Source organism: Megascapheus bottae, chromosome 31 (genome assembly GCF_031878675.1).
Source record: "Megascapheus bottae isolate mThoBot1 chromosome 31, mThoBot2.hap1, whole genome shotgun sequence".
Taxonomy (NCBI): Eukaryota; Metazoa; Chordata; class Mammalia; order Rodentia; family Geomyidae; genus Megascapheus; species Megascapheus bottae.
In genome coordinates, this window is record NC_143539.1 from 2,129,760 (window position 1) to 2,155,103 (window position 25,344).

The 25,344-nt window shown below is 58.1% G+C and overlaps 3 protein-coding genes across 5 annotated transcripts in view; 1 reads left to right on the forward strand and 2 right to left on the reverse strand.

Annotated features, from left to right (window-relative positions):
* Positions 1-3,256, reverse strand: Emc10 (ER membrane protein complex subunit 10). 2 transcript variants are annotated; one of them, XM_090322710.1, is made up of 8 exons: positions 3,026-3,256; positions 2,071-2,143; positions 1,731-1,840; positions 1,534-1,638; positions 1,205-1,386; positions 971-1,064; positions 255-338; positions 59-146 (listed from the first exon to the last, which is right to left on the reverse strand). In XM_090322710.1, exons 1-7 carry the CDS (start codon positions 3,137-3,139, stop codon positions 255-257), a joined length of 762 nt encoding a protein of 253 aa, XP_090178836.1. In that variant the 5' UTR covers positions 3,140-3,256; the 3' UTR covers positions 59-146. The 2 variants fall into 2 exon arrangements, with proteins under 2 accessions (XP_090178835.1, XP_090178836.1); XM_090322709.1 differs by lacking the exon at positions 255-338 and having other exon boundaries at positions 1-146; positions 3,026-3,252.
* Positions 3,257-3,387: 131 nt separating this feature from the next.
* Garin5a (golgi associated RAB2 interactor 5A) lies at positions 3,388-7,398 on the forward strand. 2 transcript variants are annotated; one of them, XM_090322708.1, is made up of 5 exons: positions 3,388-3,496; positions 3,713-3,831; positions 4,150-4,280; positions 6,184-6,457; positions 6,856-7,398. In XM_090322708.1, the coding sequence occupies exons 1-5, from the start codon at positions 3,451-3,453 to the stop codon at positions 6,910-6,912; spliced, it is 627 nt and encodes a 208-aa protein (XP_090178834.1). In that variant the 5' UTR covers positions 3,388-3,450; the 3' UTR covers positions 6,913-7,398. The 2 variants fall into 2 exon arrangements, with proteins under 2 accessions (XP_090178834.1, XP_090178833.1); XM_090322707.1 differs by lacking the exon at positions 3,388-3,496 and having other exon boundaries at positions 3,530-3,831.
* Mybpc2 (myosin binding protein C2) overlaps positions 7,057-25,344 on the reverse strand; it is a 37,855-nt gene continuing 19,567 nt past the window's right edge. The window contains exons 16-32 of the mRNA XM_090321972.1: positions 17,569-17,741; positions 17,197-17,362; positions 16,309-16,415; positions 15,944-15,973; positions 15,636-15,775; positions 13,995-14,154; positions 13,811-13,915; positions 12,771-12,959; positions 11,957-12,091; positions 11,112-11,279; positions 10,947-11,035; positions 10,644-10,839; positions 9,851-9,990; positions 9,069-9,228; positions 8,815-8,951; positions 7,779-7,965; positions 7,057-7,421 (exon numbers count right to left, since the gene is read on the reverse strand). Coding sequence (XP_090178098.1) covers positions 7,057-7,421; positions 7,779-7,965; positions 8,815-8,951; positions 9,069-9,228; positions 9,851-9,990; positions 10,644-10,839; positions 10,947-11,035; positions 11,112-11,279; positions 11,957-12,091; positions 12,771-12,959; positions 13,811-13,915; positions 13,995-14,154; positions 15,636-15,775; positions 15,944-15,973; positions 16,309-16,415; positions 17,197-17,362; positions 17,569-17,741 — 2,647 coding nt within the window. The remainder of the gene's footprint in view (positions 7,422-7,778; positions 7,966-8,814; positions 8,952-9,068; positions 9,229-9,850; positions 9,991-10,643; positions 10,840-10,946; positions 11,036-11,111; positions 11,280-11,956; positions 12,092-12,770; positions 12,960-13,810; positions 13,916-13,994; positions 14,155-15,635; positions 15,776-15,943; positions 15,974-16,308; positions 16,416-17,196; positions 17,363-17,568; positions 17,742-25,344) is intronic.

Below are 25,344 nucleotides of genomic sequence, written 5' to 3' on the forward strand. Positions count from 1 at the left end.
CCGGGCGGCCTGCGGGGGGGGGGGGGGGGAGCCCCCGCTCAGCGGCCCCCGCCGCCGGCCGCGCCGCCGCCGCCCCCGCTCTGGCCCCCGGCGTCCGGCGCCCCCGACATCATCAGGAACAGGACCACAGGCACGATGTACATCCACTGCGGCCACGGGACAGACGGACAGACAGAGAGACAGGCGGAGGGTGAGTGGGGCGCCAGCAGGGCGGGTTCCCTAGGCACTACGGGGCGGGGCGGGCTGGTCCTCACTCAGGCCTCCGGCGTTGGCGCGGGCCCCGGGGCGGCAGGACGCAGGGCTGTGAGCAACACGGCCCCCCCCAGGATGAGGTGCCACTGAGGAGGGAGGGGCACAGGTCAGGGGCCCGGGGGGGCCAGGAGCTGAGAGCCCGCTGGGGCAGCGGGGCCATGTCCGGGGCGCCGGCTCCCTCCCACCCGCAGGCGCCGCACCCTAACCTGGCTGGGCCTGCGCCCTAACCTGGGCTTCAGGCTGCGCAGGCCCTGCCCCGCTGGGCAACCCCGCCCGGCGCCCCGCAGTGCCCGCTCAGGGGACCCGGGCCTCCCAGCAGGCCCCCTGCGGCCTCTGCCCCGCCCCCTGCTGACCACGCCCCCATCTCCCTTCCCCACCCCGGTAGGCCACGCCCGTCACCTCCCGGTCCCGCCTCCTGCAGGCCACACCCACCACTGGCCACACCCACTGCCTTATCTCCCGTCTGCAGCAGGCCCTGCCCCTCCTGCCTGCCTACCTTGGCCACCCGTAACCCTTCCCCAACAAGACCCGGACTGGAGTGCCTACAGGTCTCCATCCCGGAGGGGCTGCCTGGGCTCCTAAGGACACCCACCCTGCTGTTCTGGGTCTGAGCTGATGCAGGGAGGCCCACAGGGAGGTGTTGGGGACAATGATCAGGAAAGGGAGGCCGGCCAGCTGGGTAGGACCTGAGAAGGGAGGGCAGGTCAGCTCCACTCACATATTTAGCGAAAAAGGACTTTTGCTCCTGGGGGTTCTTGGCCTTCTGGGCTTGCTCCATCTCCAGGCGCTCGATGAAAGCTGCTGTCTCAGGGCTGGGGGTTGCAGGGGGAAGGGAAGGGATGAGGGGGAACCCTGATACCCCAGGACAGCCAGCTGGGAGAGCGGCAAAGGATGCGAGGACCTCCCTCCCTGCCAGACTCTTCTCCTCCCCCAGTCCAGTCCCATTCCTCACCCTGGGGCTGTTCCCGGTGGCCGTAGCTGCACAGAGGTATTGAACAGCTCCAGGTCGACGTCCTCCACCTCGTGGCCCCGGCAGCCCCCAGGGTGCGTCACCACCGACACGCCTACCACATTGCCAGCCACATCCACGTGCAGGGTGAGATGGTCTGAGAGGTGCGACTCCACCAGTGAGCACTGCGGCGGGGTGCCACCGACAGGGCAGGGCAGGGTTAGGGAAAAGAGGCTGCTGCTCTTCTATCCCACCAGACCCCAGCAATGGCCTGCTACCTTAGGCACAGGCCTGAATTCAACAGGATGAGGGGAGACCCATCACTGACTTACCGCCGGGACAAAGGAAGAGACATAGCCGCCAACTTCTGGACTGTCAGATGACCCTGGCCGCCTGGGGACTCGGACCCGGTACAGGCCATTCAGGGCTGCCACATCCTTCAGGACATGCAGAGAAGGGCAACAGTGAGAGGCACAGTGTCCAGGCTTGACAGACCTGCCAGGAGGCCCAGCACAGGTCCCCACCTCACCCGAAGTCGGCCTCTCTCCTCCTCACTGAGCTGCCGCTGCGTCAGAGACAAAGTGCCATCCTGCTGGTTCCAGAGCAGTGAGCCCCGCTTCCGGAAGTTGGCAGTATCATCTGGGAGGGAAGGGGTCCAGACTCAGTGACCACCTTCCCTTTCAATGGTGGCAAGGGGAAAAGATCAGGGATTCAAGCCTCATCCTGGTCTCCACCCTAGGGTAACCAGGTGGCTTCTTCAACCAGAACCCCAGTTTCCCACCTGCCAATTGGGGACACTTCCACCACATCCTGCCCTCTGCAAAAGCACCACCAGGCTTCCTTCCAGGTGAAGACACTGTGGGACTCACCAATCTCAAAGGAATGCTCCAGCAACAGCCCCAAGGTGCCACAGCCCTCGCTGTCTCGGCCTTCAGCCCCAGCCTGCAGGAGAGACAGGGTCCCCAGGGTGAGGATCACCCTAGGTCTCAACAGGACAGCACCCACAGGACCCACGGCAGGCTAGAAGACTCATCTCTGCTCACATCCAATTCATACACCCCTATCCTGCAGGAGACGCCCACTCATGAATATTCATAATCCTGACTCCCATCCACCCCTACAAACGTGCTCAAGCATTTCCTTAATTTCCCAGGCAACCATTTCCAGTTCACTTCATAAACATTCTTGCATTATTCATGCATTAAAGGGCAGCCTCCATCTCCAAAGATTATCCTCCAAATGTCTTTGTTTTCACCCTAACGGTCCAGATAGCCAATAGCCCAAAAGACCCGAGGCCCGACCCCTGTCAAGTGCATTCCACATTCCGACCCTTTCTCATCTTCAAATTTCTGCCTCTGCATCTTCCACCTCCTTCCAGCCCCGGCTGCTCAGCGATCCCGGAGCTTCACGCACATTCACGCACAGCGCACGCTGAGCCCGGAGCCACGCCCTCACGACGTGCACGCTGACACTCTGACACCTGATTCGCCAGTGCTCCTTCCTGGCCACGCCCCTTGCGCATATTCACGAGCGTCTCAGATCCCCGCATTAGAGGGCACTGGCTCCGCCCCTAATTCGCGACAGCCAATCCGCAGACGGATTCCGCCCTGGCCCCGCCCATTGTCACATTCAAGCCCCGAACCTGTCGACCCGTCAATCTCTGCCGCCCCGCGCAGGCCACGCTCCCTCCGTGCCGAGGGGGCCTCGCTTTCCCGTGTCCTCTAACCCCTGGCCGCCACCCCGCCGCCCGCCGCCCGCCTGAATCCACCTCCCGACCGAGAAAACACTTCCGTCGGCCACGGTACAGAGCTCGTGGTCACTCACCCCCCGCGCAGTGGTCCCGGCGCGGCAGCCGCTGCCCCGGGCCCGACTAGGCACCGCTGCCGCCATCAGCAAGAGCAGGAACAGCCGGGTTGCCCCGGCACCGGCCGCCGCCATAACGGCGCCTTCCCACCAGCCAAGAGGCAGAGCCGAGCTGGGTGCCGCAGAGCTGGCCGGGGGCAGCCGGAGCCGCAGCCCGACGCTCTGGAGTCTGCGCCGACGCCGGCGCCTGCGCACTGGGGCCGGTGGGCCGCCGGCGCGGGCCAGGCCGCCAAAACCCGCCCTCGGGTGCCGTCATCACCGCGCGCGTCGGCGGTGACGTCACTGCGCGCTCCGCCCCCTCTGTGACGCCACAATCCGTGGCTCCGCCCCCTCTTTTCTCTACCCTGGCTCCTCCCGCTGCTCCCGCCCAGGGGCGTGGCGTTGCGATGAAGCTGGGGCAGGGATCTCTAGAGTCCGCCCTTGGTGGAGCAGGTGAGGCGGGCCCAGGTGGGATGGCAGGTGAGAAGCAGAGCCAGGCCAGGGGGGGCTGGCCCCGGCGAGGGGATCAGTGAGGGCACCAGGTGATGGGGTCAGCGATCGGGAAACTTGTAGTCTTCCCATCTACCTCGACGCAGTACTGCCCTGGGCCCTACCTGCTGGAGCAGCCAGGCCTAGCCTGGGATAGATCCCCAAACTTCACCCCTCTAGAACGCCCCCTGCTTCCAGCCCAACCCCATGGCCGTCTTGGACGGCTCCAACGACACCTCCTGAGCGGCGAGTTCGACCAGCTGCGGGACTTCCACATCTTTGAGAGTAACTTCGTGCAGGTGTGGAGCCCCAGAGCCCTCCTACCCTAGAGCCTCCCCCATGTGACGAATCGCTGTTCCCCCATTATCCATGGCACAGGTTTGCTTACCTCTAACACTTAGTGACCTCTGACCTCACCCCTCCCCGGTTCGGTCTTTTAGATTGATTATGAGCCCTGGCCTCTGTGTCCCCTGCCTCAGTTTCCCCAGATATCACATCCATGTGATTCTTGCCCTTTAACTCCAAGATATCTGGTCCCCAATGTGATTTACAACTCCACTCTGATCCTGACTCCACTTTCTGTCTACCTGTCTCTAACCTCTGGCCTGTGCCCCTAGGTGACTCGGTTTGGAGAAATCGCCAACAAAGTGACGATGGGGGTGGCAGCCTCCAGTCCAGCCCTGGAACTCCCTGACCTGTTATTGCTAGCTGGTCCTGCCAAGGAGAACGGACGCCTGCAGCTCCTCGGGTGACTGTCCTGTCTGGTCTATCCCTCTCCTCCTGCTGCTCTGGTACCCAGACCCCCTGGGCCAGGACTGCTGGTGGCTGCCAGTCCTCTGGACTGATTTCTACCCAAGACCACATTCCACAAGGACTGGAAATCAGTGACTAGATGGCCAGGGGAGAAAGGGACAGCCCCCAGTGACACCTTGCAGAGGTCAGGAGGGTAGTCACTGATGCAGCATCTCTGCATGCCATGACCCCTTGATCCATGCACATCATCGCTGCTTTAGTTTGTTTGAGGACCAAGAGTTCTGGGCCAGCCTAGCTTTATTAGTGAGACCCTGTCTTAAAATGATGCTGGGGAAAAAAAAATGATGCTGGGCACAGTGGCTCCCACCTGTCATCCTAGGTACTCAGGAGGCTGAGATCTGAGGATCAAGGTTCAAAGCCAGCCTGGGCACAAAAGGACCTGAGGCTTTTATCTCCAATTAACCTTTAGAAGTGGGGCTTGGCTCAAGGGTAGGATGATAGCCTTGAGCTGAAGAGTTCAGGGCTGGCACCCAGGCCCAGAGTTCAAGTCCCATGACTGACAAAAAAAAAAAAAAGATGAGGCCAGGTGTGGGAGCTCACACCTGTAATCCTAGCTCTCAGGAGGCTGAGATCTGAGGATCGAGGTTCAAAGCCAGTCCGGGGCACTAAAGAATTTGAGATTCTATTTAATCTCTAGAAAACAGGAAGTGGGGCTGTGGCTCAAGGGGGTAGGGCAGTAGCCTTGAGCTGAAGAGCTCAGGGACAGAACCCAGGCCCAGAGTTCAAGCCCCATGACCCCCCCGCCCCGAAATGAGGATAGCAATAAACACATTCAAGACTATAATCTTTTATTTACCCTCCTGACCTAAGTGAAAAACTGTGTGTGTGTTGTGTGCGCGTGTGTGCGTGTGTGTGTGTGTGTGTGTGTGTGTGCGTGTGTGCGCGCGCGTGCTGGTACTGGGGCTTGAACTGGGACCTTTACCCTCTCACTTGACTTTTTTCTTTGGCCAGTCCTGGGACTTGAACTCAGAGCCTGAGCACTGTCCTTGTGCTTTTTCTCCAAGGCTAGAGCTGTGCCACTTGAACCACAGCACCACTCCTGGCTTTTCCATATATGTTACCGAGGAATCATACCCAGTCTTCATGCATGCTAGGCAAGCACTCTACCACTAAGTCAAACTCCTGGCCCTCACTGACTTTTCTGCTCAAAGCGAGTTAATACTCTACCACTTGAGCCATGCCTCCACTTCTGGCTATTTGGTGGTTAATTGCAGATAAGAGCCTTACCAACTTTCCTACCTGGGCTGGCTTCAAACCTTGACCTTCAGATCTCAGCCTCCTGAGCAGCCAGGATTATGGATATGTGTCACCAGCCTTTAAATGGCCTAGGTTCAAGTCTTGCTTGCATTTCCTCTTTACTGGCTTTGGCTAAAAGCCCCGTCTGCCTAGGCATCATGCTAAGAGGAAAAGCACTTGCAAATGCCAGCTCAGGTACTAGGGAAAAGTAGTGGGCAGATGAGGCCCACATCTCTGCCCCGCAATTCATGTTCCACTGTGAACATGAACAATAAATGAAGTATATGTAAGACAGAATAGACTCTGGTGGGGTCTGACGACGTTTGAAATAGGCCAGGAGAGACCCTCTGAGGTCTCAGGTGCTTCCTGAGGAAAGCCGAGGGAGATGAAGCCGGGAGGCAGGTGGAGAAAGAGGGTTTCAGGTAGGGGGACACAGCCAGTGCCAAGGACCTGGGGCAGGACAGAGCCGGCTGCGCTGGTGGAGCAGTGCGGCCAGCTTGGCTGGAGGGACAGAGGCGGCAGGGCAGGACGTCCTCCTGCAGGGCCGGGGTGGTGGCGGCACAGAGCCACACCTGAGGCCGCCCCTCGCCTCTCCCGCACAGGCTGTTCCCCCTGCAGTTTGTCCAGCTCTTCGTCCACGATGAGAGCCGCCTGCAGCTCAAGGTCAAGTTCCGCACGGGCCGCGCCTTCTACCTGCAGCTGCGGGCGCCACCGGAGACCCGGGAGCGCGAGTTCGGCCAGTGGGTGCGGCTGCTCTACCGCCTGCGCTTCCACTCGGCCCAGGTCGCGGTGCCCTTCACGCTGGAGGACTCGGTGCTGGACAGCGAGGACGATGACGACGACGACGATGAAGGGCTGCTGCCACCGCCTGGGGAGGTGAGGGCCAGGCCCGGGCCAGGGAGTCCCTGGGGCGGCAGAACCTGGGGCCGAGGGAGGAGGCTGGGCCTGGACCCAGGGCCTGACCAAGGACTCATAGGGAGACTTTAGGCCTTAGGGGAGTGAAATCTTGAGGAGACTGGAGGCTATCACAGGTCTGGGGGGGCCTGCACATTCTGGGACCCCAAACTAAGATGGTTTCTTGTCCTGGACACATACAGCTTCCCCCAGCCCTCGGGCTTGGGAGGGGGTCCAGGGAGGGGTGTGCAGGCTGGAGCAATGGGCAATAGAAGGGCAGATGTGGAGGCGAGAACTGGACATGCCAGGGCACCGCCCCCCTCCCCGGCCCCTGGCTCCCAGCCCTCCGCAGTCTGAGGCCAGCTCCTCTCTCCTCCCAGCTCCAGACCATGGAAGCCAGACTGGACCCTCAGGCCTCTGAACTTTGGGGACTCTGAGTCTGCCAACATCCCCCATGGTTCTCCCAAGGGCCACAGATGAATGCAGATGACTTCAGGGCAGACAGATGAATTATTAAAGTTAATAAAGATCCGGCACTTAATCAACCACCAGGCCCTGGGCGCTGTGGCAGTGTTGCCTGCTCACCCTGTCTTCCCCACTCCTTGGGCCTCACCCTTGGCGCCTCTCCAGCCTGGCCCTGGTCCAGGGCTCCCACCACATAATAACGGTTTGCCTTTGACCCTTTGTGGCTGCCATGGCAACAAGGCTGGCACTAAAGTTGCCATTGGAATATGGCAGCTACCTTGCCCATCCCAGAATGACTGAGCCTTCTCCAGGAGGTGGGAGCCGCGCAGACAGACAAGGATAGACACGTGACCGTGGATGCAACGCTCTTGTTGAAACTCATAACTCCGGAAGTGAGAGCCCACCCCCTCCATTGCTCCCACGGGTACAGCAATAAAGTTGCAACTCAACTGCCTTGACAGGTGGGGGGGGTCTCGCATCACTGTGGCACTGTGGGAATGAGACGGGGAGGGGTGGACCCAGGCCCCTCCCACATCCCCAGCCCTCCCCCCATGCAGGTGAGCAGCAGGGGGGAAGGCTGGCTCACCCCCATCTGGAGCCCGGCCCTCCTCCTGCTGTCCAGGTGGGTTCCCCATAACTCATGCCTTGACTCTCCCACTCTCTGCCTCCCATGTTGCTGGGATTGCAGGCAGGAACCACTGCACCCAGCCTGCGCTGCCTTCTCTGTAACACACCCCTGCTCTCCCAGCTAGGACCCCACCGGCCTCCCAGTCCACTCCACTCAGCAGCACCCCGGGGGTTGGCGGAGGGTCCTCCCAGCCGGGACCGCCCTGCTCACCTCGGACGTCCAGCTTGCACTCGGCCAGGGCCTCCCCCAGCTCATTGAAGGCCCTGCAGGAGTAGGTGCCGGCGTCGAAGGGCGAGGGGCGGCGGATGTTCAGTGTCAGGATGCCCTGGTAGTTGGTGATCAGGAACTTGGGGTCCTCGCGAATCTCCATCTTGTTCTTCATCCACACCACCTTCGGCTGGGGAAAGGGCAAAAGAGAGGAAGACAGCGTCTCGGGGGCCCGGGGTGGGGGGTCTGCCGCTCCTCTTGGCTGAGTGGCCAGGATTATTTGCTGACCCTCACGCCCTGTCATCCCACCTACCCAGGAGGCTGAAATATGAGGACTGCAGCTCCAAACCAGCCTGAACAGGAAATTCTGTGAGACTCATCTCCAGTTAACCAAGTGGAGACTCATCTCCAATTAGGGCTGGAAGCTGAGCTATGGCGCAAGTGGTAGAGCACCAGCCTTAAGCAAAAAAAGCTAAGGGAGAGTTCAAGGATCTGAGTTCCAGCCCCAGGACCACACACACACACACACACACACACACAAAAGAGAACTTAGGGGCCTGGAGTTTGGCCTAGTGGTAGAGTGCTTGCCTAGCATGCACAAAGAACTGGGTTCGATTCCTCAGTACCACATACACAGAAAAAGCTAGAAGTGGTGCTGTGACTGACTCAAGTGGTGGAGCTCTAGCCTTGAGAAAATCCAAGGACAGTGCTCAGGCCCTGAGTTCAAGCCCCAGGGCTGGCAAAAAACCCAAAAAACACTTTGGGCTGGGCGCTCACACCTGTCACCCTAACTACTCAAAAGGCTGAGACCCGCATATCATGGTTCAAAGCCAGCCTAGGCAGGAAAGTCCATGAGACTCATCTTCAAGTAATCACCGGAAAACCAGAAGCAGTGCTGCGGCACCAGGTGGCAGAGTGCTAGCCTTGAGCAAGACAGCTGGGACAGCGCCGACCCCGAGTTCATGCCCCACAACAAATAGAAAAAAAAAACAAACTTGGGAAGGAAGGAGATGTGGTGTGGTGGGCCCCACCCCAGCACCTTGGGGTGGCCTCTGATGGCGCAGTTGAGAGCGGCAGTGTAGCCCGCCACCACCACCCGGTCCATGAGAGGCGTCAGGAACTTGGGCGGCGTCCGGAAGTCATGCTCTTTGTACTCCAGTGGTTTGAAGCTGATGCCTGGGGAGGAAGACACCTGTAAGGGGATCGCTGACCCCCCAAACCTCGATCCTCAACTCAGAGTCCCAGCAGAGGGGAGGGTGGGTGTCTAGGCAGGCCCGGGGAGGGGCGCCCCACCTGTCTTGAGGATGTGGGCGGTGTTCTTGGAGACCCCTGGGGAGTCACTGAGCCCACAGATGTTGTCGCTGAACACTCGGAAGTAGTATTCGTTGCCTATGATGAGGTCGGACACGGTGCAGCTGGTGTGGCGGTTGTGCTCGTACACATTGAACCACTCCTGGCATGGGGACACAAGGGACAAGGGAGACACGCACCCGTGAGCACAGACAGAAGGGGGGAGAAAAGTGCACCCCGGTGTTGACAAGCCTCTCAGCCCATCCACAATGCTACCAGGAGGTCAATGGATGGACTAGTGAGATTCCCGCGCCCCCCGCCGTGGATACTCTCCAGCCTGGAAAAGAATGCAGCCCTGGCGCAAGCTGTAAAGTGGGGGAGCCAGTCCTAGGGGACTGAGGTCTGAACCAGAATGGGTGGAGATGAGGGGCTGACCAGGGCCAGGCAAAATGTCACATGCCTGTCACCCCAGCAATGTGGGAAACACAAGTAGGAGGATGAAAATCCAAGCTGAGGACTGAGACTGAGAGCCTATCTGAAAACACAACACAACATGGGCTGACGGAGTGACTCAAGAAGTCACTAGCGAGTGACTAGCGAGTGTGAAGCCCTGATTAACCCCCGGCACTGCCAACAATAACCAGTGGATGGCACAGTGGAGTTTTCCTTTAATGAGTAAAGAGACCCACCATGTATCGCAGCTCAGCCTAGCCAGGGTCTCTCTCCCTGCCCCTCGGCCCCCTCTCCCTTCCCCATGCCCTTCCTTAGCCCCCCTCTTCTCTCACCATGGTCTTCTTGTCGGCTTTCTGTACGAGGTATCCAGTGATCTCGCTGTTGCCATTGTCTTTGGGGGGCTGCCACTCCACCAGGGCGTTGGTGCCCCACACCTCCTTCACCATCACGTTCTCAGGGGGCCCTGCCTTTTCTGGAAGCACAGTAGTGCCCGGGTCTCCGATGGCTGCTGCTTCTCTCCTCTTTCCAGTCTCCCCCTCCTCCCTTCCTTCTGGATTCTGCGTTCTCCTCTCTCCTTTATTTTCAACGTTAAATTAAAACTGTTTTGGGTACTAAGCACTATGTTGGAAATGAACTAGACAAAATGTGGGCAGGGTTGGGAGACAGAGAGGGAAGGGGTGACATTGTCCAAAAAGAAGTGTGCTCTTTGCCTGACTTATGTAACTGTATCCCCCTGTACATCACCTTTATAATAATTGAAAACTTTTTTAAAACATGAAAAAAAAAGAAAATATTGTTTGGGGACGTCCCGGGGTTTGAACTTGGGACTTCAGGCTTTCTAGACACGCTGGCACTCTGGCCACGCCCACGCGTGGGTGTGTCCTACGCTGACCACGCCCGCCGAAGCCACACCCACTCAAGGAGACTCCGAAGAGCGGCGTCCTGTGGCCACACCCACCCAAGGGCACGCCCACCGGGGACTACGTCACCGCGGCCACGCCCCCGCCGGTCTAGAGCCCAGCGTCTCCAGCGCGGTTCCCCGGCGGGTTCCCTTGGCCCGACCCCCCCAGCCCCACCTCCGCCCCATCGCGCCCCCCCGGCCCTCCTCCATCCCCCGCCGCCCACCCACGACCCGGATGCGGATGGTGGCCGTGTCCTTCATGTTCTCGATCTGCACGTTCAGCTCGTACTCCCCAGAGTCGGAGCGCGCGGCCTGGCGCACGAAGAACACCGTGTCCAGGTCGCTGGTGCGCACGTGCACGCGCCCCGGGTCCACCGGGGCCCCGCCCTTGGTCCACACCACCTGCGGCCGGGGCTTGCCCTGCGGGGGAGCCGGGGTCAGCGCGGCCCGGGGGGGGGGGGGTCCCGGGATCCCCGCCCCGCCCCGCCCACCCGGCCCCGCCCACCCCGACCCCGCCCCGCCGGCACCTGGAAGGGGATGACGAGGTTGATCGCCTCGCCGACTTTGCGGATGTAGGTCTGGCGCAGGTGGCGCGGGAGGCGGATCTTGGGCTGTTCTGAGGGCGCACACACAGGGCTCAGCGGGGCCGCGGCCCCGGGGTCGCCCCCCCGGGACGGGCGCGGGGGGCTCACCCACGATCTCCCGGATGGTGACCGGCTGCAGCAGCGTGGCCGGCAGGCTGCGCCCCGCGATGTTGACGCCCACCACGCGGAAGAGGATCCGCGCCCCGGTGGGGAGGTCCTTGACCGTGAAGCCGCACCGCTCCACCGGCTCCTTGTTGGCGGGGACCCAGTCCTCGGCTGGACAGAGGGGCCGAGACCTCAGGCCCGGGCCCTCCCCTCCCCACCCCCGGCTCCGCGCCCCCGCCGTGCCCTGAGCCTCACTGCGGGCACCGCAGCCCACAGCCCACAGGGCAGCGCGCAGCCGCTTAGCGCAGTGCAGCCCTTCGGGAGGCTGGAGGATCGAGGCCGCCCAGGCAAAGCGAGTGAGACCTGCTCCAAAACCAAAGGACTGGGGGGCATGGTTTCAGTGGGGAAATACTGGGGTGGGAGGGGCAGCTCTGAGCTCAAAACCTGTATTGAGGAAGGGGGGAGAGGAAGAAGAGGTGGAGAGAGGGAGGGAGGGAAGGAGGGGGAAAGAGGGAGGGCCGGGTGAAGGCAGGTTGAGGCTGAGCAGGCCGTTGGCTAGATGCTAAGGGTGGATGGGTAGATGGAAGGCAGAAGGCTGAGGTAGGAAATACATGGAAGGACAGACAGAGGGATGGAAGGCCACTGCTGTGTGGAGGAAGGACATGGGGAGAGCAGAGGGAGGGAGGGAGGGAGGACGCAGTCATCAGTATCTGGCTTGGCCCCTGACCCTCAGCCAGCCTGCCACGGCCATGTGGCAATGCCTGCCCCATGGTAAGCTCCAGGGCCTGTGGGACCCCAGCTCTCCATTCCCTGGCCTAGAGTCCCCTGGGCAGGGAGGGGACACTCACAGCCTTCCAGGCAGTACTCCACCAGGTAGCCGTCGATGCCGCCCGCCCCGATCCTGTCTGGAGGCCTCCACTTGAGAGTGGTGGTGGTGTCTGTCACATCCTCTACCATCAGGTGTTGGGGTTCACTCGTGGGGGCTGTAGAGACCCAGGGAAAGGGGGAACAGGGATCAGCAGGAGTCGGAGGTGGGGTTTTCTAGACAAGGAAGAGATTACTGGGGTGGTGGCCAGGCCAGGCGCAGTGGTCACCCTGTCATCCTAGCTACTCAGGAGGCTGAGATCTGAGGATCGAGGTTCAAAGCCAGCCCCGGCACTAAAGTCTGTGAGACTCTTATTTCCAATTAACCACCAGAAAATAGTTAGTGGCACCATGACTCAAGGGGTAGGGCAGTAGCCTTAAGCTGATAGAACTCAGGGACAGGGTCCAGGCCCAGAGTTCAAGTCCCACGACTGACAAAAAAAAAAAAAGAGCAGTGAGGCGTGCCTGAAATCCCAGCACCCAGGAGGCTGAAGCGGGGCGAGGGGGGGGGAGACCACAGAGTGAGGCCCTGTCTCAAAAACTCTCCAAGCAAGGTAGTTTCCAAGGTCAGGGGGAGGAGGGAGGCTGCAGGTTGGCGGCCAGCCAGGCAGTCAGGTGCCAGGGCAGAGGCCTCGACCCAGGATGTCTGCGGTTCGGGTGCTGGGTCAGGAGGACACGGGTGTTGGGATGAGAGGTCCACGTGCTAGGTTGAGGGACAAGAGGGGTCCAAAGTTGGCAGTCTGTGGGTCAAAGGCCAGGGCATAGGGTCAGTGAGTCACAAGGGGCCATCCTTGTTACCGATGGGCATAAAGGGCTTGGTGTTGAGGCTGGGCTGGGAGACGCCGATGGCGTTGACGGCGAACACCCGCATCTCGTAGAGAATGCCCTCGATCATCTTGGTGGATTCATAGGTCGTCTCCGTGAACACCTCGAAATTCAGTTTCATCCAGCGATGGGAGCCTTTCTTCTTCCGCTCCAGGAGGTACCCTGGGGGAGCCCCAAGGGCAGTAGCAGAGTCAGGGGACATCGTGGGGGCCCAGTGCAGGGAGGACAGCCAGGGTCACAGGACAGGCTCAAGAAGAGGTCCAGAGGGCCGGGAGTTTGGCCTAGTGGTTAAAGTGCTTGCCTAGCATGCATGAAGACCCGGGTTCAATTCCTCGGTACCACATATAGGAAAAAAAAGCCGGAAGTGGTGCTGAGGCTCAAGTGGTAGAGCTCTAGCCTTGAGAAAGTCCAAGGACAGTGCTCAGGCCCTGAGCTCAAACCCAGGACTGGCAAAAAAAAAAAAGAAGAGGCCCAGAGCCTCTGGCTTCCTCTTTTGGGGGCGGGGTCACAGAGTTCTTGGGGGGAGCTTGGGACTCGGGAGATCATAGGTTTGAAATTGAGGGATCAGAGACCACAGAAAACCCCAGGCTTATGGATGTTCCCAGGTCAGTGATTGGGGGATAAAGAATAATGGAGGCTGGGAATGGTCCTGCACATCTGTAATCTCAACTACTCAAGAGGCAGAGGTAGGAAGATCACAGTTCAAAGCTGGCCTGGGGAGGGGGCGGAAAAAGTGGGAGACCCTCTCTGAAAACAGAAAGCAAAAGGGTTGAGGATGGGGCTCGAGTGGTAGCGTGCTTGCCTTGCAAGCACCAGGCCCTGAGTTCTAAGCCTCAGTGTTGTAAAAACAAAAAGAAATGAGGGGAGAAACCAAAGGGATCAAGAAGGACCAAAGATGAGGTGGAAATCAAGATCCCAGGTTGGGCCAAAGAGGATGCTAAAAAGCTCCTTGGGGGCGGGGGTCAAGGAGCAGAGAGAAGGGAGTTCAGAGGTCACAGGGGGCGGGGCCTCACCAGTGACTGGCTGGCCACCGTCGTACTTGGGCGGCTCCCACACCAAGATGGCCCAGTCTTCTCCCACGGAGGTGACACGCACGGCCTCCGGAGGGTCGGGGACATCTAGGGGGAGGGGACAAGAGCATCAGGTGGCCCCAAACACCTCAGGAGTCACCCCTGGCCTCTTTGCGCCTCTGCTTACCCACAACCCGCAGGAAGATGGAGGCCACGTCCTCGCCCACGGGGTTGGTGACCTTGATGGTGTAGCGGCCCTCGTCGGAGCGCTCGGCGCTCTCGATCACGAAGCTGCTGCAATCTGGCCGCTGCTCGATGTGCGTCCTGCCCTCGGTGGCCGAGAACACCTGCACGGAGCCCCCAGGGGAGCGGGGGGAGAAGGGGCTTGCCGTGCCGGATGCCAATGGCTCCCTATCACTGCCCTTTCCTTCCAGCTGAACTCAGGATAAGCAAACGCTCTACCACTTGAGGCACGTCGCAGCCCTTTCTCCCAAATTTGCCCTGATCAGCTCTGAAACATGATTCTCCTACCTCCACGTTGGAGGAGCCATGCTGGGCCCTCAATCGCACTCTCTACCTAAGTCTTCCTGGCCAGTGGCTGCCCTGCCAATGATGATTTGAAGAGGTGGCCCCAGGGCCCATGCATTAAAGGCCGATCCCCAGCCATTACTGCTGCTGGAAAGGCGGTGACGCAGCAGGAGGAAGTCTGGTCACGGGGATGCGGTCGTGGAGGGGTATGAGGGTACCATCGGCCCCTTCTTGCCCCTCTCATTGCTTTCTGGCTGTCATGGGAGCAGCACGTGGTGCTCTGCTTTGACAAAGGTCCAGAGGGGATGGGACAGGAAGGGACCATGGACTGAAACATAGGCCAAGATAAACGGTAGGCAGGGAGTTTGGCCTAGTGGTAGAGTGCTTGCCCAGTATGCCCGAAGACCCGAGTTCGATTCCTCAGTACCATATATATAGAAAAAAATGCTAGAAGTGGTGCCATGGCTCAAGTGGCCTTGAGAAAGCCCAAGGACAGTGCTGAGGCCCTAAGTTCATGCCCCAAGACTGCCAAAAAAAAAACAAAAAAAAGATAACCTGTCTGATCAAGATGATTTATGTCAGGCTGGGCACAGTGGCTCACGCCTGTAGTCCTAGCTACTCAGGAGGCTGAGATCTGAGGATCAAGGTTCAAAGCCAGCCCAGGCACAAAAGGATCTGAGACTCTTATCTCCAGTTAACCTCTAGAAAACAGGAAGTGGGGCTTGGCTCAAGGGTAGCGCAGTAGCCTTGAGCTGAAGAGCTCAGGGACAGCGCCCAGGGGGAGTTCAAGCCCCACGACCCACAAAAAATGATTTATGTCAGGTATGTGTCTCAGTGGGCTAACACAAGCACAGGGATGGAAACTGGAAGTGGCCTCGGGAGCAGGACACACAAAATAATTTGTGGGCAGATGGATAACGGGTGGATGGGCAGGTGACTGGACAGATGATGATGGATGGATGGGGACAGACAACTGGATGATGATGAACAGATGTCTGATGGATGATAGCTGAGGTATGGATGGAAGGGCAATGGTGGACGGATGGTGAGTGATGGATGGTGGATGGATGGATGGATGGGTGGACAGATGATTGAATGTAGGTCAGATGGATGTAGACTCCACCATATGTCAACCATACCAAGTGACAGGTGAGTAAATACTAACTTAAAAGCCTACGAGAGCAAATCCTTACCCTAATTTTATAGAGGATGAAACTGAGACTCAGAGAAGGGAAGTGACTGGCTTGAATTCACCCAACAATGCTGAAAGAGAGAGGCGCTCGCGGCAGCACAGCCCTACCTCATCTCCCTTCAGCCAGGTGGCGACGGGAGGGGGCTCCCCTGTGATGGACACGTCCAGCCGCAGCTTGTTCCCAGCCACGACAACGATAGAGTTCTCCGAGGTCTTTCCTGAGCAGTCTAGGTGAATCTTTGGGGGTTCTGGAGGCACAAAAGAGGTCCTGTTAGACTGAGAGAACTCCTGCCGTGGCAGAGGAGTCTCTGAGAGGCAAGGTACAAAGAGAGACAGAGGCCTAGGTGCAGACTTCAGCCTCCTCCCTCAGAGCCAGGCCCCAAGCCTGGGCTTGAAAGAGCTGCCCTTGTCCTCACCTTGCTTGGGCACATACTCCACCTTGATCTCTGCAAGCCAAAGAGAACACAGGGTCAGGTGGGGAGTGTCAGACCCCATCCACCCTCGAGAGCCAGGGGCGGGGCCGGGGGCGGGGCCAGGGCGGGGCCAGGGGTGGGCCTCTGGTGGGGACCCTGGGGTCTGTGCTGCTGGGCTGGGCAGCCATGGCTCTGCCTGCTCCTCAGCCATGCAGCACCCTCTCTGCCCATCTTCTCCGCTTCTCCATGAGCCCCACAGCCACCTGCCATCCCCGCTGACCTCTTGGGGACGGTGAGTCCCGGGGTGGGGGGAATCTCCCAGGGCCAGGGTCCCACTCCCCCAGGGGGAGAGGCAGAGCTGTGTTCACCCAGGAAGTTAAGCTTGGCCGACAGTGACAGTGCATAGCCATCAGGCACGAAGGTGTAGTCTCCTTCATCCTCGGGGCGGACGTCATCGATCACCAGCTTGTGGAACCTGGGGGTGAGGGAGCAGGGCAGCTGCACCCCTCTGTCTCCTGTGTCTCCTGAGATACCCCCACCTCCATGCAATCTACATGCTTGCCTTTTTTTTTTTTTTGCCAGCCCTGGGACTTAAACTCAGGGCTGAGCACTGTCCTTGGGTTTTCTCAAGGCTAGAGCTCTACCACTTGAGCCTCAGCACCACTCCTGGCTTTTTCTAAGTATTCGGTACCGAGGAATTGAACTTGGGACTCGGTGCATGCTAGGTAAACTACTACTAGAACAAACTCCGGGATCCATGCTGATCATTTTTATTTGGGGCTTTGGGCTGTGTTCCAGTCCCACTGGCCTGCTGTGTGACTCAGCCTCCCCGTGCCTCTGGGTCTTCACCCCCAGAAGAAATGGGAACAATCTACCTCACGGTTGTGGTGATTATCTAGAGAAATGCCAGGTGTGTGGCGCAGGTGCCAGAGGCACTCGTTTGTGCCCATTACTTGTTATTAGCAATGAACAAATACAGCTCCAGAGCCAAGCGTAGTAACCACACTCGCGATCCCAGCTACTCATCCGAGGATCTCAAGTTCCAGCCTAGGCTGAGGCAGCAAGACCGTTTGTCTTCAAAAGCAGAAGGGCTCTGTGTGGCTCAAGTGGTACAGCGCTTGCCTGGTAAGCATGAGACCCCGAGTTCCAGCCCCAGACACCCACCGCCCCTGCTCTTCTAAGCCAGCCCGCCAGTCTGTTTGTTCCTCATCCCCAGCTAACCGAGACGCCATGCCACCCTCCAGCCTGCTCCACACCTGCCCACGTGGGAGATGGTGATCCTCTTGCTGGGCCGCACCTCCACGCCGTTCCTGTACCACTTGCCTGTCACCTTCTCGTCCGACACCTCACACTTGAACACAGCCTGGTCCGAGGCCTTCACGGTCAGATCGGCAATGTCCTGCAGGACTTCCAGCTGTTTCTCTGGGCCGGGAGGGAAGGGGACGGGATGCTCACTACTCGGGGACATGGCAGGTACCCAGTCCTCCTCCCCCTCCTCCACCCTTCTGGGCACCGGGTGGCCGGAGGAGGCCTGGGCCGGGGCGCCATGGACTCTGAAGGTTGGCGGGGTGGGTGGAAGACAGGAGGGGCGGGGCTGAACCCCAGGGGCTGCTGGGAGTATGCCCTACCCTCCACGATGAGGTCTGCCTCGCACTGGCCGCCGTTGGTGATGACCTGGTACCGGCCCCCGTCCTCCAGGTCCACGTCCGAGTAGATGAGGATGTGACGCTTGCCGTCCTTCTTGAAGCGGTAGCGGGCCTTGTACGAGTCCTCCCGCGTCAGCTCCACCCCGTCCTTCATCCTGGACACCCACAAGGAGAGGTCAGCGGCTCCCCGGACCCCTGAGCCCCATCCCACCCATGGAGTCTGATCATCCAATTGTCACCTCCTCTAGGAAGCCCTCCCCGGCCTCCTGAGCCCTCCTGGGAGAATCCCTGGCTCCAGCCCAATCTTGTCAAAGTAGGACTTGGCTCTGTGCCTAGAGGATGGCCTGGCTGACATCTCTCTCCACCACACCACCGCCTCAGATTACGAACACCACAGAGCGGGGTCCAGGCTGCTGCCTGTCTTGTTTCTGCCAGCACACTTCTGAGATGCACAAGAGGACAGCACACAACAGAGGATAAATAAACATGTGCTGTCACCCCAGCTGCTCAGGAAGCTGAGATCCGAGGATCCCAGTTCAAAGCCAGCCCAGGCACTAAAGTTCATGAGACGCTTTTTTTTTTTTTTTTTGGCCAGTCATGGGCCTTGAACTCAGGGCATGAGCATGGTCCTTGGACCTTTCTCAAGGCTAGAGCTCTACCACTTGAGCCATAGCACCACTTCCAGCTTCTATGTGTGTGGTACCGAGGAATTAAACCCAGGTCGTCATGCTTGCTGGGCAAGCCCTTTACCACTTGGCCAAACTCCCGGTGCCAGTCCATGAGATTCCTATCTACAATTAACCACCAGAAAACCAGAAGTGGTGCTGTGGTTCAAGTGGTAGGGCAGTAGCCTTGAACTGAGGAGCTCAGGGAAAGGGCACAGGCCCAGAGATGATGGATGATGGATGGATGGTGGATGGTGGATGGTGGATGGTGGATGTGGATGTGGATGGTGGATGGTGGATGGTGGATGGTGGATGTGGATGGTGGATGGTGGATGTGGATGGTGGTTGATGGATGGTGGATGATGGATGTGGATGTGGATGGTGGATGGTGGATGGTGGATGTGGATGGTGGATGGTGGATGGTGGATGGTGGATGTGGATGTGGATGTGGATGGTGGATGGTGGATGGTGGATGGTGGATGTGGATGGTGGATGGTGGATGTGGATGGTGGTTGATGGATGGTGGATGGTGGATGTGGATGTGGATGGTGGATGGTGGATGGTGGATGTGGATGGTGGATGGTGGATGGTGGATGTGGATGGTGGATGGTGGATGGTGGATGTGGATGGTGGATGGTGGATGGTGGATGGTGGATGTGGATGGTGGATGGTGGATGTGGATGGTGGTTGATGGATGGTGGATGATGGATGTGGATGTGGATGGTGGATGGTGGATGGTGGATGTGGATGGTGGATGTGGATGGTGGGTGGTGGATGGTGGATGTGGATGTGGATGGTGGATGCTGGATGTGGATGGTGGATGGTAATTGATGGATGGTGGATGTGGATGGTGGATGGTGGATGTGGATGGTGGATGTGGATGGTGGTTGATGGATGGTGGATGGTGGATGGTGGATGATGGTTGTGGATGGTGGATGGTGGATGTGGATGGTGGATGGTGGATGTGGATGGTGGATGGTGAATGGTGGATGGTGGATGTGGATGGTGGGTGGTGGATGTGGATGGTGGATGGTGGATGATGGATGGTGGATGTGGATGGTGGATGGTGGATGTGGATGGTGGATGGTGGATGGTGGATGTGGATGGTGGATGTGGATGGTGGATGTGGATGGTGGTTGATGGATGGTGGATGGTGAATGTGGATGTGGATGGTGGATGGTGGATGGTGGATGTGGATGGTGGATGGTGGATGGTGGATGGTGGATGTGGATGGTGTATGGTGGATGGTGGATGTGGATGGTGGATGGTGGATGGTGGATGGTGGATGTGGATGGTGGATGGTGGATGTGGATGGTGGTTGATGGATGGTGGATGATGGATGTGGATGTGGATGGTGGATGGTGGATGGTGGATGTGGATGGTGGATGTGCATGGTGGGTGGTGGATGGTGGATGTGGATGGTGGATGGTGGATGATGGATGGTGGATGTGGATGGTGGATGGTGGATGTGGATGGTGGATGGTGGATGGTGGATGTGGATGGTGGATGTGGATGGTGGATGTGGATGGTGGTTGATGGATGGTGGATGGTGAATGTGGATGTGGATGGTGGATGGTGGATGGTGGATGGTGGATGTGGATGGTGTATGGTGGATGGTGGATGTGGATGGTGGATGGTGGATGGTGGATGGTGGATGTGGATGGTGGATGGTGGATGTGGATGGTGGTTGATGGATGGTGGATGATGGATGTGGATGTGGATGGTGGATGGTGGATGGTGGATGTGGATGGTGGATGTGGATGGTGGGTGGTGGATGGTGGATGTGGATGTGGATGGTGGATGGTGGATGGTGGATGGTGGATGTGGATGGTGGATGGTGGATGTGGATGGTGGATGGTAATTGATGGATGGTGGATGTGGATGGTGGATGGTGGATGTGGATGGTGGATGTGGATGGTGGTTGATGGATGGTGGATGGTGGATGGTGGATGATGGTTGTGGATGGTGGATGGTGGATGGTGGATGTGGATGGTGGATGGTGGATGTGGATGGTGGATGGTGGATGGTGGATGGTGGATGTGGATGGTGGGTGGTGGATGGTGTTTGCTGGATGGTGGATGGTGGATGTGGATGGTGGATGGTGGATGGTGGATGTGGATGGTGGATGGTGGATGGTGGATGATGGATGGTGGATGTGGATGGTGGATGGTGGATGTGGATGGTGGATGGTGGATGATGGATGGTGGATGTGGATGGTGGATGGTGGATGTGGATGGTGGATGGTGGTTGATGGATGGTGGATGTGGATGGTGGATGCTGGATGTGGATGGTGGATGGTGGATGATGCATGGTGGATGTGATGGTGGATGTGGATGGTGGTTGATGGATGGTGGATGATGGATGTGGATGTGGATGGTGGATGGTGGATGGTGGTTGATGGATGGTGGATGTGGATGGTGGATGGTGTATGGTGGATGGTGGATGTGGATGGTGGATGGTAATTGATGGATGGTGGATGTGGATGGTGGATGGTGGATGTGGATGGTGGATGTGGATGGTGGTTGATGGATGGTGGATGGTGGATGGTGGATGATGGTTGTGGATGGTAGATGATGGATGGTGGATGTGTATGGTGGATGGTGGATGTGGATGCTGGATGGTGGATGGTGGATGGTAGATGTGGATGGTGGTTGATGGATGGTGGATGGTGGATGTGGATGTGGATGGTGGATGTGGATGGTGGATGGTGGATGGTGGATGGTGGATGTGGATGTGGATGGTGGATGGGATGGTGGATGATGGATGGTGGATGTGGATGGTGGATGGTGGATGGTGGATGGTGGATGGTGGATGGTGGATGTGGATGTGGGTGGTGGATGTGGATGGTGGTTTGATGGATGGTGGATGATGGATGTGGATGGTGGATGGTGGATGTGGACGTGGATGGTGGATGGTGGATGGTGGTTGATGGATGGTGGATGGTGGATGGTGGATGATGGATGGTGGATGTGGATGTGGATGGTGGATGGTGGATGTGGATGGTGGATGTGGATGGTGGTTGATGGATGGTGGATGGTGGATGTGGATGGTGGATGTGGATGGTGGATGTGGATGGTGGTTGATGGATGGTGGATGATGGATGTGGATGTGGATGGTGGATGGTGGATGGTGGATGGTGGATGTGGATGGTGGATGTGGATGGTGGATGTGGATGGTGGTTGATGGATGGTGGATGATGGATGTGGATGTGGATGGTGGATGGTGGATGGTGGTTGATGGATGGTGGATGGTGGATGGTGGATGTGGATGTGGATGGTGGATGATGGATGGTGGATGTGGATGGTGGATGGTGGATGTTGGATGGTGGATGTGGATGGTGGATGGTGGATGGTGGATGGTGGATGTGGATGTGGATGGTGGATGTGGATGGTGGATGTGGATGGTGGATGGTGGTGGTGGATGTGGATGGTGGATGTGGATGGTGGATGGTGGATGTGGATGGTGGATGGTGGATGTGGATGGTGGATGTGGATGGTGGATGGTGGATGTGGATGGTGGATGGTGGATGGTGGATGTGGATGGTGGATGGTGGATGTGGATGGTGGATGGTGGATGTGGATGGTGGATGGTGGATGGTGGATGTGGATGGTGGATGTGGATGGTGGATGATGGATGGTGGATGGTGGATGTGGATGTGGATGGTGGATGGTGGATGGGGATGGTGGATGATGGATGGTGGATGTGGATGTGGATGGTGGATGGTGGATGGTGGATGGTGGATGTGGATGGTGGATGGTGGATGTGGATGGTGGATGGTTATTGATGGATGGTGGATGTGGATGGTGGATGGTGGATGTTGGATGGTGGATGTGGATGGTGGATGATGGATGGTGGATGGTGGATGTGGATGTGGATGGTGGATGGTGGATGGGGATGGTGGATGATGGATGGTGGATGTGGATGTGGATGGTGGATGGTGGATGGTGGATGTGGATGTGGATGGTGGATGGTGGATGGTGGATGGTGGATGTGGATGGTGGATGGTGGATGGTGGATTGTGGATGGTGGATGATGGATGGTGGATGTGGATGGTGGATGTGGATGGTGGATGGTGGATGGTGGATGGTGGATGTGGATGTGGATGGTGGATGGTGGGTGGTGGATGGTGGATGTGGATGGTGGATGGTGGATGGTGGATGGTGGATGTGGATGGTGGATGGTGGATGTGGATGGTGGATGTTGGATGGTGGATGGTGGATGTGGATGGTGGATGTGGATGGTGGATGTGGATGGTGGTTGATGGATGGTGGATGATGGATGTGGATGTGGATGGTGGATGGTGGATGGTGGATGATGGATGGTGGATGTGGATGGTGGATGGTGGATGGTGGATGGTGGATGGTGGATGTGGATGGTGGATGGTGGATGTGGATGGTGGATGGTTATTGATGGATGGTGGATGTGGATGGTGGATGGTGGATGTGGATGGTGGATGGTGGATGATGGATGGTGGATGGTGGATGTGGATGTGGATGGTGGATGAAGGATGGTGGATGTGGATGGTGGATGGTGGATGATGGATGGTGGATGTGGATGGTGGATGGTGGATGTGGATGTGGATGGTGGATGTGGATGGTGGATGTGGATGGTGGATGGTGGATGGTGGATGTGGATGGTGGATGTGGATGGTGGACGGTGGATGTGGACGGTGGATGGTGGATGTGGATGGTGGATGTGGATGGTGGATGGTGGATGTGGATGTGGATGTGGATGTGGATGGTGGATGATGGATGGTGGATGTGGATGGTGGATGGTGGATGGTGGATGGTGGATGGTGGATGTGGATGGTGGATGGTGGATGGTGGATGGTGGATGTGGATGGTGGATGGTGGATGGTGGATGGTGGATGGTGGATGTGGATGGTGGATGGTGGATGTGGATGGTGGATGGTTATTGATGGATGGTGGATGTGGATGGTGGATGGTGGATGTGGATGGTGGATGGTGGATGATGGATGGTGGATGGTGGATGTGGATGTGGATGGTGGATGATGGATGGTGGATGTGGATGGTGGATGGTGGATGATGGATGGTGGATGTGGATGGTGGATGGTGGATGTGGATGTGGATGGTGGATGTGGATGGTGGATGGTGGATGGTGGATGTGGATGGTGGATGTGGATGGTGGATGGTGGATGTGGATGTGGACGGTGGACGGTGGATGATGGATGGTGGATGTGGATGGTGGATGGTGGATGGTGGATGGTGGATGGTGGATGTGGATGGTGGATGGTGGATGGTGGATGGTGGATGGTGGTTGATGGATGGTGGATGGTGGATGGTGGATGATGGATGGTGGATGTGGATGGTGGATGGTGGTTGATGGATAGTGGATGGTGGATGGTGGATGGTGGATGGTGCATGTGGATGGTGGATGGTGGATGTGGATGGTGGATGGTGGATGTGGATGGTGGATGGTGGTTGATGGATGGTGGATGGTGGATGGTGGTTGGTGGATGGTGGATCGTGGATGATGGATGGTGGATGTGGATGGTGGATGGTGGTTGATGGATGGTGGATGGTGGATGGTGGATGTGGATGGTGGATGGTGGATGTGGATGGTGGATGTGGATGGTGGATGGTGGATGGTGGTTGGTGGATGGTGGATGGTGGATGGTGGATGTGGATGGTGGATGGTGGATGGTGGTGGATGGTGGATGTGGATGGTGGATGGTGGTTGATGGATGGTGGATGGTGGATGGTGGATGGTGGATGTGGATGGTGGATGGTGGATGTGGATGGTGGATGTGGATGGTGGATGGTGGATGATGGATGGTGGATGTGGAGGTGGATGGTGGTTGCTGGATGGTGGATGGTGGATGGTGGATGGTGGATGTGGATGGTGGATGGTGGATATGGATGGTGGATGTGGATGGTGGATGGTGGATGTGGATGGTGGATGTGGTTGTGGATGGTGGATGTGGATGGTGGAGTGGATGGTGGATGGTGGATGTGGATGGTGGATGGTGGATGGTGGATGTGGATGGTGGATGGTGGATGTGGATGGTGGATGTGGATGGTGGATGGTGGATGTGGATGGTGGATGGTGGATGAGTGGATGGTGGATGTGGATGGTGGATGGTGGATGTGGATGGTGGATGGTGGATGGTGGATGGTGGATGGTGGATGGTGGATGTGGATGGTGGATGGTGGATGTGGATGGTGGATGGGATATGGATGGTGGATGTGGATGTGGATGGTGGATGGTGGATGTGGATGGTGGATGTGGATGGTGGATGGTGGTGATGGTGGATGGTGGATGGTGGATGGTGGATGGTGGATGTGATGGTGGATGGATGGATGGTGGATGTGGATGGTGGATGGTGGATGTGGATGGTGGATGGTGGTGATGGATGGTGGATGATGGATGGTGGATGTGGATGGTGGATGGTGGATGGTGGATGTGGATGGTGGATGGTGGATGGTGGATGGTGGTGATGGATGGTGGATGGTGGATGGTGGATGGATGGTGGATGTGGATGGTGGATGGTGGATGGTGGATGGTGGATGGGGATGGGATGTGGATGGTGGATGGTGGATGGATGGATGGTGGATGTGGATGGTGGATGGTGGATGTGGATGGTGGATGTGGATGGTGGATGGTGGATGTGGATGGTGGATGGTGGTTGATGGATGGTGGAGTGGTGGAGGATGGTGGATGGTGGATGGTGGATGGTGGAGGTGGATGGTGGATGGTGGATGGTGGATGTGAGGGGATGGTGGATGGTGGATGGTGGATGTGGATGGTGATGGTGGATGGTGGATGGTGGATGTGGATGGTGGATGGTGGATGTGGATGGTGGATGTGGATGGTGGATGTGGATGGTGGATGGTGGATGTGGATGGTGGAGGGTGGATGGTGGATGTGGATGGTGGATGGTGGATGTGGATGTGGATGGTGGATGGGGATGGTGGATGGATGTGGATGTGGATGGTGGATGGTGGATGTGGATGGATGGGATGGTGGATGGTGGATGGGGATGGTGGATGGGGATGGTGGTGGATGGTGGATGGTGGATGTGGATGTGGATGGTGGATGGTGGATGGTGGATGTGGATGGTGGATGTGGATGA

Excerpts from the sequence above, each read along its gene's own strand:
- Emc10 (XM_090322709.1), bottom strand. The coding sequence starts at position 3,139 with ATGGCGGCGGCCGGTGCCGGGGCAACCCGGCTGTTCCTGCTCTTGCTG. Across the intron at positions 1,841-2,070 it reads GGAGCATTCCTTTGAGATTG|ATGATACTGCCAACTTCCGG; the intron begins GTGAGTCCCACA and ends CTTCCCTCCCAG. Across the intron at positions 1,065-1,204 it reads CCACCGGGAACAGCCCCAGG|CCCTGAGACAGCAGCTTTCA; the intron begins GTGAGGAATGGG and ends TGCAACCCCCAG.
- Garin5a (XM_090322707.1), top strand. The coding sequence starts at position 3,589 with ATGGGGTCAGCGATCGGGAAACTTGTAGTCTTCCCATCTACCTCGACG. Across the intron at positions 4,281-6,183 it reads GGACGCCTGCAGCTCCTCGG|GCTGTTCCCCCTGCAGTTTG; the intron begins GTGACTGTCCTG and ends TCTCCCGCACAG. Across the intron at positions 6,458-6,855 it reads TGCTGCCACCGCCTGGGGAG|CTCCAGACCATGGAAGCCAG; the intron begins GTGAGGGCCAGG and ends CTCTCCTCCCAG.